Source organism: Triplophysa rosa, linkage group LG10 (assembly GCF_024868665.1).
Source record: "Triplophysa rosa linkage group LG10, Trosa_1v2, whole genome shotgun sequence".
Classification (NCBI taxonomy): Eukaryota; Metazoa; Chordata; class Actinopteri; order Cypriniformes; family Nemacheilidae; genus Triplophysa; species Triplophysa rosa.
In genome coordinates this window covers 25,608,238-25,621,082 of record NC_079899.1, presented here as the reverse complement: position 1 = coordinate 25,621,082, position 12,845 = coordinate 25,608,238, and the positions used below count along the sequence as shown (strand labels likewise).

Here is a 12,845-nt window from a genome sequence, read left to right as displayed (position 1 = left end):
ACATTCACACACGCATATACACACACACACACACTCTATCCAGCAGGCATGTGTGTGATGTTGTTGATGTGGCTTTGAGGTGCGTGTGTGTGTGTGGCTCCTGTGGAGTTTCTCCATGTAAAAGTGTTTAAATGTAAGGCAGATGTGTGCGGCGGACGGCCGAGGTGCAAGAATTGATCTCAGGCTGGAGAAACCGCTATGATCTCAGATTTACTGCATTTTCCAGATTCATCTCCCTTTTTTTTACTGTGATGGGGGCCTTTCCCACTCAAGATTTAAGAGGGGGAAGTCTCCAAGAAACTGTTCAAAGGCGAGTTTGGGGGTCTTTGGCGGGGGCTGTGAGGAGTGTGAACACGCTTTCTGTTTTCAGAGTGTGTGTGTGCGTGTGTGTGTGGGGGGGGGGGCTGATTGTCTCAGGCTAATGAAGGCAAGGAGGGGTGTCGTGTTGTAACGGGGCGAGCGGGGTGAGCCGTGACCAATGGCGTTGGTCTCAGCAGGGGTGGACTGGCGCCTGTGGTCTCGCTCTGTGTATGTGTGTGTTTGTCGTCATTAAAAACAACAACAATCATAATAATCGCATTTAAAAACACTTCCCAACACATGGCGGAGAAGTAAGACATTCAAGTACAAACAGCAAAATAATGAAAAGAACGAAAGCGAGGAAGTGACATTGACAGGTGAGTGTTTGTATGTGCATGTGTAGTTTTGTGTGTCAGTGCTGTTGGCATATCCATGTTAGCATGTACACATCTTTATTGCATGTATATGTGTATGTGTGTGCTCTTTGTGTGTGTGTGTGTGTGTGTGTGTGTGTGTGTGTGTGTGTGTGTGTGTGTGTGTGTGTGTGTGTGTGTGTGTTTTGGGGATGATGCAGTCAAGAAGGGAAGTGTGTGTGCGTAAAACAGTGCACTTTGGAAGTGAAGGTAGCCCAAGTGTGTGTGTGTGTGTGTGTGTGTTGTGTGTGTAGGTGCATTGTTGTGTGTGTTTAGGTGCTTCTGTGTGTGTTGCTTGTGCATGTGAAGGTGATCTGATGCCTGTGTGTTGTTAATATGTTGTGTGTGTGTGTGTGTGTGTGTGTGTGTGTGTGTGTGTGTGTGTGTGTGTGTGTGTGTGTGTGTGTGTGTGCGTGTGCGTACGTGTGCGCGCGTGTGTGTGTGCATGTGTGACCACAACACTCACACACCGAAGAGATACACAAGTCTAGGTTATCTCAAGTCTGACATCAAATTTCAATATGAGCTCAAATATTTCTCATTGAATTCTCACAATTTAAAAAAAAATCACAGATGAGATCTTAAATCTCCTAGACGACATTGAGACATCAAATCTGCGTCTCAGATATTTCTCTTGAGAAAACGAGTCAGAAATGTCATTAGAGTTTGAGAAGAGATGTCAACAATGTGTCAAACTGAGCTCAGATTTGTCTCGTCTGCAATCATATGTCAATTTTATTGAAGATCTCAATATCAACTCAAACATGTCTCATCACGTTGACTCAAATCCAGATGATTTCACCTCTACGATCTGTTACACCTCCACACTCGTCATGTGTTCACAATCACACTCTTGTTTTGATTTCTCATGAGCAGTTTTAGGCTAAATTCATACAAATCTCAAACCTCCTGAGCTATATGAGAGCAACATCTGAGCAACAACATTTTCCTCGGGGTTTTGTTCATTTGATGTCATTTCTGTCAGGAGAAACATTCCAGATGGTTTCATGTTTGCCGCTCTTTTCTTTATTTCAGGTGAATGTGATGTAATAAACCAGTTTCTTTACACTAGTTTCCTCTGTTTTCTTCTCTACAGCTCAGTGTGAGCACACGACTGAAGATCAGCGTCTGCAAGCTGCACAGAAGAGGTGAGCGATCCTGACTGGCTCTCCCCGAGCGGCTCTTTTCAGAAAGCATGGCGAGGTGGATTGATGTGCACTAATTAGTGTTCACTTCGCAGTTTAAGAGCTGTCTGAAGTCATTAGTCTGAACTGATAAGAGAAACCATGACACGTCTTGGCGACCGCAGACACGACCGCTCTTTTCCAGACCCTCGTGAGCTGCCTACATAGGGAGCAGACTTCAGAGAGAGGGCCTCTCGCGAACATTATTTAAACATGAAACTAACCACACAAAGACTGAAAACCCCTAGCTAATCAGATCAAGGCGCGCACATTATATTCCTTGAAATCTGCATAAGGCTGATTCACATTTCGTGTTTTTTTCTGACGCGCGGCACATATTTCTAGGTGCGTCGGCGCCGCATCGAGATGGAAATAGTTCAACCTTTCTGAATGTCATTTGGAGAGAGAAAGCGGCGCGGCTCACGTTTTCCGTCCGATTTTGTGAAATGTGAATCGGGCCTATGAACGCTTTTGATGGACGATTTATGATTCAACTTTCGCGCTAAAATTTATTTGAAATGTCAATATTTGTCGAGTTCTATTTGTAGCGGATGAGACTTCATTGATATCAAAATCATTTCTCACATCTGAGCTCGTTGCATTGCATTCTGGGATTTCCTTGAAATACACTTGCCTGTGTCACGTGACGTTATCATGCGTCGACAACACGCCCTCACTCTCCGATTCATGACAAATATTCGCCAGCCAGATGCCGCACGATGGAAAATATCTAGAACGAATCCTATTGATTGTTTTCCCTTGTGTACATTCTCCAGTCCGAGTCAAAACAAAGTGAAGTTAAATAAACGAGGCCGAGGCCGTGTTTCCATGCAGAAGAAGGAGAGAACGGGTTTGATGGCGGTGGGCGAGACTTCAGACGAGAATCCCGCGCACGCGGCGCCACTCGGGCACGTCTGACCGCGCGGAGGTGTGGAATTGAGCCGTATTGATCAAACGGTCCAGGCGCTCTTTTAATTTCCCTTTAATTTGCTCCACACGCGGGCCCAACCAACAGGAGCGCTTAGTGAGGCTTTCCCAGAGTTCCCATGGACGCACCTCGTTAAAGTGACACGCGGGTGATGGATACGGGCGGCCTCGGGCACTCGTCCGGGACCTGGGTGGGCGTCCACATGTGGCCCAAGCAGAGGGGCATCACCTTTACACACATCCACTCTGTGAGCACGCTGAGCTACACGAGCGCGCCTTTGATCTTACAAGAGGGGCGAGATCTGTGACGGACATCTAGAGCCTGACGCAGAGGGTTTGAAGCGTGTTCAGGATATGTCTGCCGTCAGAGATTAAGATGACACGTCTGGGTGTCTGAGCTGGGGTTTATTTCATACATTCATACTGACGTTCATCATCATCTCTTCTGTAGAAACCAGCTTCATCACACAACTGAACACAGGAAATGAGCCGGACAGAAACAGTCGTGCAGTCATAAGATCTCTATAGTTGTGTTGTTTAGTTCTGTAAGTGCGCAGGTGAGCGAGGGCTGATGGATGTGTGTCAGTCTGCAGGGGCTTTTGCCATCAAGTAGTGTTTGCGTGTGTGTAACAGCGAGAGAATGTGTGTGTTATGTAGTGTGGAAGTTTGACGAGTGTGTGTATGTTGGGTAGTATGTTTGAGAGAGAATGTGTGTGTGTGTGTTGTGGTACATACTGATACATGTTGTGGTCAACAACATCTGTTTTGCTGTGTGTGCGCTGTGGTGTGTGTGTGTGCGCGTGTGTGTGTGCGCGTGTGTGTTGTGTGTGCCGTGTGTGTAACAAGTGTGTGTGTGTGTGTGTGTGTGCGTGTGTGTGTGGTGGTGTGTGTGCGGTGTGTTGTGTTTGTGCGTGTGGTGCGTGCGTGCGTGTGTGAGTGTATGCATGTGTCTGTGTGTTCATGTTTGTATATCCCGGTGGGGACCTAAACCTGAATACACACCAACACATGGGGACTCGTGTCACCGTGGGGACCAAAATTGAGGTCCTCATGGGCACAAAAGCTTATAAATTGTACAGAACAATATTTTTTTTTAATCTAAAAATGCAAAAAGTGTTCTATGATCTTTAGGTTTAGGGATAGGGTTAGGGATAGGGGATAGAATATACAGTTTGTACAGTATAAAAACATTACGCCTATGGACTGTCCCCACGGAGATAATAAACCAGACATGTGTGTGTGTGTGTGTGTGTGCGTGTGTGTGTGTGCGTGTGTGTGTGTGTGCGTGTGTGTGTGTGCGTGTGTGTGTGTGCGTGCGTGTGCGTGCGTGTGTGTGTGTGCGTGCGTGCGTGCGTACGTGCGTGCGTGCGTGCGCGTGTGCGCGTGTGTGTGTGTCAGTGAGGGACTTTGAGTGAGTGAGAGAGAGAGAATTTGTGCACTGATGTGTGTGATTTAACACACACACACACACAGTGTTGTCATTAATCACCGTCTCTTACTTGATTTGTGGTCACTGAACGTGATTTTCTGCCTCGTTGTGTTTGCGGTGTTTTCACTCCTAATGACATCAGTACGACATCCACACGCAGCTGATGCTTCTCTTCCACCTCATCAACACATTCATCACATTCCTGCGTGATGATATATTAAACACACACTTCTAGTTTATTCCTCTAAATTTCACTTCATCCGGTGGAATGCTTTTGGTTTTTAATGGATCTGTTACCGTTTTGAATCACGTTAGAAAATCCATCAGACAGGGTTTGTAAACCGCATCTGTTGAGTAACATTAGTTCAGTCTGACCTCCCGTAGAAACAAACTCACTCACTTCTATGTTTCTCGTGTTGTAACAGAGCGAAAAAGAAGGACATGAACAAACATCAAGAATGAAAAAAAATCGGTTTGTTTTTGTTTGTTGTTAGTGTTGATGTGAACTGTGACTCAAACAAATATTTCCTAAACACGCAGTTGTTATGAAGAGTGAGTAATAGTTTGATCATCAGCAGATTGATGAGAGTCTGCAGTTCATCTCCTCCGTCACATCTGATGTCTTTAATGTGTTAAGAGACTCGGCGTGATTGTGTTTCCTTTAGCTTTCAGGAAGTGGTGATGTACTTTGGGCTCAAACCCAAGTCTGGAGAAAAAGAGGTCTTTCCCAATCACATCTTCATGCTCTGGTACGAGTTCTGCAATGACTTCAAGAACACGTGGAACCGTGAGATTAAAACCATGTCTAAAGAGAGGTGAGCCTTTATAGAAATCAAACCTCATCCCGCATCCATCAAGTGTGGTATACTTGAGTATTTACTATAGTAAAGCAGTGAAGCGCGCCGCCAGTAAAAGCCGAGGGATGTCGGGAGAGGTTCTGTCCCCCAGCGGGGAGCTCTGCTAACTGGACGCACGGGTCAAGAGTGACATCATAAATCCAGCCAGCGAGTGACTGCGCTCCGGACCCGCCCGCTCTTTTCTTTGATGCGCCTCGTGCTTTAATAACGCTCCAAACTTGTTGATTTTTATTTGTCTCGAGGCTCATTTGAAGCGCGAAACGGCGACAGCGCGAGTCTGGGACGGGTTACAGAGTCCCGTGTTTTCTGTAAGAGCTCTCGTGAGGAAAAAGAGCGAAGGAATGGATGCACAAGAGCTTTTAGAGACGAGGACAGAGAGACGATGACCTGTTTAACAGCAGTAATGTGACTCACACTCGCTTGGATGCCATAGAAGAACCTTTTGGTAACATGAAGAACCTTTAACATCCGAAGAACCTTTCTGTTTCACAAAAGGTTTTTTGTGGTAAAACAAAAAGTGACTGAATGGTTCTTCTATGGCATCGCTGTTCTTTATTTTTAAGAGTTTACATAGTTATCAGATAGAAAGACAGACATGTGATCAGTGTTTCGTCATGTTTATTTTTATGTAGTCAGGTTTATGCTTAAAATAAGACAAAAAATGCCAACAGGTTTAGAAAACGTATTCATTGTAAGATAAACATGTCTTATAATCCCACAGTTTTTAGTTCTCCCAAAGTTTTGCTTCTCAAGTTAATAGAAAATATTTCCATGTTTTGCCGTAAAAATGATTTAGAAGTATAAAGTGTTCGAGAATAAAGAATGTGTTGTTGTTGCTAGACTATAATAGTGTTTACTATCATACTGAACAAATATCATAAGGATGAAGAAATGATGACAAAAGTCATTTTTGAGCGAACGAGATTTTATATTATAACCGTTTTCTTTTCAGACTAAAAGCAGCTAAAGAAAACGTCCAAAAGATCACGGCGGAGAAGAAAGTGGAGACGAAACAGATCAACGCAAACAGTCTGGTGAGATAAGCACTTGTGTTCGTAGAGCGTCGTGTCTCGTTTTCAATACGGAGTAAAACCAAATGCGTTCGCTTTCGCAGAAAGAACGACTTCGGAAGAAAGAAGCAGGTGTGTCGTCCAGCTGAGACGAGAAGAGGTCGCCCATCATTGATTCGGACATCACATTTTCTTGAGATCATCTGCTGACCGTTCAATCTGTGACTGATCTCAGATCAGCGCCGGTGTACTCCTGAGAAACCTGAATCGTTCAAAACGGCAAATGAAGAGAGCACGTGATTGAAAGAACTTATTCTTTTAAGAAGATCCTTTTGTTTGAGTTCAGAAGTGATGCTGAATGTGGCAGGACTTGATCTGTAGATCTCAATCCAACATCTACATGGACATGTAAACAGCAGTGCCTCATATGTGCATCAGTCACGGCCTAAAATCACATGAACACGTCAAGGGCCGACATGATGTCATCTATCTTTGTACTTGAACGGAAAACGAATCACTTTAATGGCTCGTTGAATTGCTGTTTGTTTTCTTTCAGCATTTGTCACCTTGTTGCTTTTCCACGTTTTGCCAAATGAAACTCGATTAAGTGCGAAGCACTTTTACGCACTTCAGTTATGAAGCCTATGCAATATTGTGTCTGAAAACTGTCTGTGTACATGTTTATTTCAGAACGCTGCTGAACGTAGAACGAGCCGTACGATGTTACGCTAGAGAAATACAGTATGTTGACCCAGAGTATTTTTAAAAGTGCAAGTGAGCGAATGACCCGCCCGGTTTGTTCAGAAAATGCTTTTGTTACGAAATGCATAAGAATGTTTTGCTTGGAGAGAGGGTTTGTCTATTCATTTATAAATGATGAATCTGTGTGTACGTACATTTGTCACTGGTCGTTTCATTTACGTTTCATGTTTAAAGTTCTGTAACATTGTTCATGCAAATCATTTTTATGCAAGAATTTAGCATCACGATGGGTCCAAATGAAGAGTTTGTTTCCAAAATGAGATTTTAAAATGTTTTTATTGTGTTAGTTAGCTGTATTTTTTGAGTCATTATGGCTTGAATCAAAACAAACCAACTGCAGTTAGATTTATATTAATTGGAATGCACAATAAAAAAAAACATGTTTTTTGAAAAATGTTAAAAACGGAGTTATCTCATTTTGGAAATAAACTCTTCAAATTATCCTTTGTTCTTTTAAGTTTGTTCAAACGCCTCTCGTTAGGTGAAATAAACTCTTTTTATTTGATATCAACCTCTGCACATAAAAAGAAAAATTGCTTTCAATTTTTTTTTATATTGTACATTATTTTTAGTTATTCACTTTTAGTACACTGGACCAATAATATGAAACAGTTTCTCTGAGTAAAACAAATGTACTCCCCTGAAAATTTTGTTTATGTTTTTATAATGAATTTGATCACGTCAGTCTGGAGTGAAACGTCAGTCTAGTTTGGCCCTTCATCGGTTTAGCAGCTTCTCTTAATGAAGGGCGTAAAGCAGTCTGCGGTTTCTGTTTATTCACCGATTCCTTCTGAAGAATGTTCTGTTAACAAAGCGTCTCATGGGTTTCATGTGCATGTGTCGAGCGTAACGCACGCTGCATGAAATCAGTTTGTGCTGTTATTTATGAAGCATGTAATGAGTGAATCGGCGACACGTCCACGCGACTGTCAGAGAGAGGTCAGAGGTCAGACTGATGTTTTATTCATATGATTCATCCACAGAACGCATGCAGCTGTTCTTTATACAGTCATCAACCACAACAACATACAGCAGACCTTTAACATACAGAAAGATCTCCACGACTGATATCATAAATAGACTAATAACTCAATGTTTGTTCTGTCTGCCACAAACATTCACAGCAATCCAGCAGAAACATCTACAAAAACTGATAACATTAAATAAATTCGAGTACAATTCCACATAGTGGAAACTCTCAGTCTTTAAACTGTTGGAGATTAATGAAGACATGCACTTCTGTGAATCACATGTCACCGTACATATACATCACACATACTACACTAGACACTTCCAGTCCACCTGCAAACAAAATCTGTGCGAGTAGTTGACATGTCAATCCATTTTTTGAAGAGTGGGTAAAAAGGTGACTACAGTGAAGTCCAAAGTTCTGACATCACAAAAATGTGTTGAGTTACACTGGGAAAGAATCAATGTTCGGACGAACCCTATATAGTCACTGAACTGTATATGTTATCTTCTGTCTTCAAGAGGTCCGAGTTTTGTTCAACAAAATCTATTTCACTTTTTATTCAATTTGCTGATTTTATTCATTGTAATTGAGGAAAAAACCTTCCTCTGGTCATCTCAAACTTCTGGACCTCACTGTGAGATATTTTACATGCTGTTTATCACGAGTAGTTCTTTTAAATAACATTGAAATCTGCCTTGTGAACAATTGTTACAAATTGCTGTACACATATTTTATGTCAAATCTCAATTGATATGAGTTAATAACTATATTGGAGATTTTTTTAATGCAGGTCAGTTTTAATATTAGCCCAACAGAAACCCACTTCCGACTTTCAGAAACCCAAGCATACAAAATGACATGCGACTGTATGAATGTGTGTGCGCGTGATTTAAAACGCAGTTTTGACGAATATAAAATGTGCCTGCGTCCATCGAATAAATGGTTGTAGTCTACATGAAGAAAGTCAAATTCAAGATGATTCGATAGTCATTTTGGTTCCTCGTGGTGGTGATGAATTTGACTTGAATTCTAGCAGCTGCTAATAAAGAACGGATATGTGCGTCTGGTTGGATAGACCTACAGTGGTGTGGTGTGGACGGCTTTTACGCACGCCTGTTTTGATCACTTCCATCAGATCAAACGTGTCAAACACTCGTGTGTTCTTACTGAGTGACGCTTTCAAACACATTCTGCGTGGATCCATCCGTGTTAAATCCTCCAGACAGGCTCTCTAGACCAGATCTATGGAGACGCATCGGCACTGTTTGACGCGCTGCACGCGCTTCTTGCGAGTCGGTGGCTGCTGATCGGGGCAGTTGAGGGTGAAGGTCATGGTGGTGAATCTTTTGGGTTTACAGAAGGAGCAGGACTGAAAGGCTCCCTCCTCTCTCCTCACGTGTCTGGGAATGTAGAAGGAGTTGCACTGGCCGTAGCAGAAGCGGTTGATGATGGTGCGGCTCGCGCATCCCTCCTCGTTGATCGTCTGTTTTAACGGCTGCGTCTTGCACCAGTCGCGCTTCAGGTAGCGGCGCTCGGTCACGTGCAGAGCCTCCTGGCTGGACTCCAGAACCTCTTCAGAAGAGCTTCGGGTTCTGCCTCTCGAGTCGGAGCCGGCCTGACGGGGGTGCTGGTCTGACTCGTTCGGATTGCTCTTGTCGGGATGAGGAATCGCGCCGCGGTTGCGCTTGGATTCGGTGCGATTGGGAACGAGGACGCAGATGAAAAGCAGCGCGCAAAGAGTCCGGACGGATGTGGCCATCATATTACTGCAGGGGGAAAAAAGTCAGAAACATGTCTCAGTAGTAATATTAAAAAATAAAATGATATATATATATATATTCAAAAAATATATTGAATTATGGATTCATTCTGTTCATTCCGCAAAAACGGAATACCAATAAAAAACCAATACATTATTACGTCCAAAAACACTATGTCCAGAAACAATGGTTATTATTAAGTATTTTTGTAGTTTTCCAGTTTCAACAATTGACCAAAGTTTTCATTTATTAAACCACGGCCCTTCTAAAAATAATAATTCCAGTCGCTTTTGGAGAATCATTCGTGCGTAAAGAGTTTCAGGAGAGCTGTTGTGGGTTTATTAGAACCACTCTTACGAAAATTAAACACAGTTTCACTACAAATAAAAACAAAAACCAAGGTTACTATAGTTATAGTTAATCATGGTAAACCCACAGTAACCATTGGCTACAAAACCATAGTTCAAACGTGATATTTTTAGTAAAACTGATTTTTTTTCAAGTGGTCTTCATTGCGTAAAAAACATTAGGCTACTGCACGTTTGCTATACAAATATAAACGAAAAAATATATAAACGAATGACATTGGATAGAGATGTTATTTCTGAATATGTATAACTTAATGCGTAATGAACAGACACCTGCTCCCGCGCGCATGCATTCAACGGTAAATGTGTATAAAGTCTCACCTGTCGGTGTGTTTGGATTTAAATCAGTCTGGAGATGTTTGTGAGGACAGCTGTCAATCCTGAAGGGCTCTTGTCTGTCCCATAGACCCTCTCACTGGAGTCCCGAACACGAGCTATGTCTGGTTAAATGCGCACGACATACATTATTGGCCAGAAACAATACAAGTGAATCAGAGCTATCCGCCCCCCGAAACACAGACACAAACAGACAGAGAGACAGTCTGAGAGAGAGAGAGAGAGAGAGAGAGACAGACAGAGAGAGAGAGAGACAGACAGAGAGAGAGAGAGAGGCGGGAGGAGTTTATCTGTCTGTCCAAACTGACCTGAACATCTCCAAAGACGAACATCAGACACATATGACAATTTTCTGAGAGACACAAACACACGCCAAATCATTTATGGGTGTAAAATAAACTTAGAAAAGTGTTTTAAAAAAACAGAAAAGGAGTTAATGACTGAGGATGAAAAATATATTTCATGAAACACGTAAATATGTATCAAAATATATAATGATATTAAACGTATCGTAATGAAAAAACAATAATATAAAGAAAGAAAACACAAGTTCAGATGGGTCGAGAAGGTTGCATTTTTTTCTCAAATGAATGTTTTCTGGACAACGTTTTAAACAGATGGCCTAACATCAAAACACATTTGAAAGTATTTTAACACATTTTTAATTTTTAATAATCACCCAAACGACATTAATAATTACTTATGTATGACCTACTAAATATAAAGAAATGATAGCCTAACAATCAATCATAAAAATAAATACACTTTAAAAATAAATAGGCCTACACTAAATCATGTTGCATGCGCCTTTGGACCCTTATAGACCTTAAAGGAATATGCCATTATAGGGAAATAAATCATGAATTTACAACAGTAAAAGTGTAGTAACCGTATTTTTTTCTTTTGATTAACATTTGTATTACTACAAACGCTATGGTTAAACTATGGTTATTTTTGTTATATATGAAATAAATAGCCCGAATTTGATGTTACGATGGTTTAACTATATACAAAAAAATGACGTTTTTTAGTAATTCCGTTTTTATTCACTTTTGTGTTGCAAACATACGTGCTGTTTTGTTTTGTTTTTGGCAGTGGAGAGCAACGCGTTCTCTCTTTCCACACCACGACAGTTCATTGAAAAGAATCAGTTCAAACGGACGACTCGTTCACTCATCCGGTTGGCGATTCACTGATTCAGTGATCCGGTCGCCGCAGCTCGCTGACTGGATCAAATGATCTTCAGTAAAAAGATGAAGTTTCTTCTAAAGAGGTTTTTGCTCGTCAGATGAAATAAAGTCACACGGTTCAGATCCACATGAGGGTGAGTGAATACAATTTATTTTCAGTTCTGTAAATGTTGAACTTGAGTGATGATGTTTCATCGAGTGAAATGATGTTGTCGAACCTAATTACTAAACCTATCATTAGAATGGATATTTCAACAACATACGTGCAGTTTATTAAAGCAATAAGCCCCAAGAAGCAGTGGGTTACAGTGCATTTTATAACAGCTAAGGGCGTTGTGGCACGACGCGAAGCTGAGTCATTAAATCCCCTCAGCTGTTATAAAATGCACTGTAACCCACTGCTTCGCGGGGCTTATTGCTTTTATAAAACGGTTATTCCATATGCTTAGCAAGGTTTCATAAAATAAAGTAAATAAAATGATATTTAGGCTATGTGGTGCGGTCAGCCGTTATATATTGAGGTATTTTATAACTGCTTAGAACTCCGCTCAGCCAATCAGAATCAATGACCAGAACTGACCGTTTTATAATTGTCATTTTTAACCCGTTGGTGAAGTTTTATTATTTCTTGTCGTGATATGGTTTGTGTGCAGCACGTGATTCTCATTCGTTTTTATTATTGGCTATAAAATAACGGTTCAAATATGAACGTGTTTTCGCTAATGCTAAAACGAATCACATCAAACCGTATCCGTATACCGCTGAAGAAAAGTGTGGTTTTGCCTCCAGTTGTGAGCTGTTTAGAGTGTTTATTTCACTAGAAATATTGTTCCCAAATCGCCGCAATTTGAGGTAGAAACCTCACAAAATCACAAGAGATTCCCAAACTTTTTCAACCCATCTTACGTTATCTATCTCCATCTATCAAACGCACCAAAATATTTCTAATGAAAATATATACACCGAAAAAATGGTTTCATTCAACCAATTAAAACATTTTAGGGTAAGGATTCACATCTTTATTTTATAACCAATGATAAATAATAAAGAAAAGTTCTTTATTTTTCATTGGCTCAAGTTATAAAATTTAGATGTGAATCCTTACCCTAAAAATGTTTTAATTGGTTGAATGAAACCATTTTTTTCCAGTGTAGTAAAAGTAGTTTGTTGTTTTTATTTTTATTTCTGAATTAAATACAAGTTTAAAATGCAACTACCTTATCAAAACTATTGTCATTGCTTGACATTCATACGGTTAATAATGGGTACATCACAACCACAAGAAACACACATAAATATTCAAGAGTCATGAGAATGGTTGATAAAGTTATGACAA

The 12,845-nt window shown here is 41.1% G+C and overlaps 2 protein-coding genes across 4 annotated transcripts in view; one reads left to right on the top strand and one right to left on the bottom strand.

The window, feature by feature from the left end:
- LOC130560042 (formin) overlaps positions 1–7,520 on the top strand; it is a 52,840-nt gene extending 45,320 nt beyond the window's left edge. For all 3 annotated transcript variants that reach the window (XM_057343487.1, XM_057343490.1, XM_057343488.1), the window contains 4 exons: positions 1,810–1,861; positions 4,919–5,068; positions 6,063–6,144; positions 6,225–7,520. In XM_057343487.1, coding sequence (XP_057199470.1) covers positions 1,810–1,861; positions 4,919–5,068; positions 6,063–6,144; positions 6,225–6,269 — 329 coding nt within the window. In that variant the 3' untranslated portion in view covers positions 6,270–7,520. The remainder of the gene's footprint in view (positions 1–1,809; positions 1,862–4,918; positions 5,069–6,062; positions 6,145–6,224) is intronic.
- Positions 7,521–7,838: 318 nt separating this feature from the next.
- grem1b (gremlin 1b) lies at positions 7,839–10,419 on the bottom strand. The gene is made up of 2 exons (XM_057343491.1): positions 10,305–10,419; positions 7,839–9,621 (listed from the first exon to the last, which is right to left on the bottom strand). The coding sequence occupies exon 2, from the start codon at positions 9,615–9,617 to the stop codon at positions 9,087–9,089; it is 531 nt and encodes a 176-aa protein (XP_057199474.1). The 5' UTR covers positions 9,618–9,621; positions 10,305–10,419; the 3' UTR covers positions 7,839–9,086.
- Between the last annotated feature and the right edge of the window lie 2,426 nt (positions 10,420–12,845).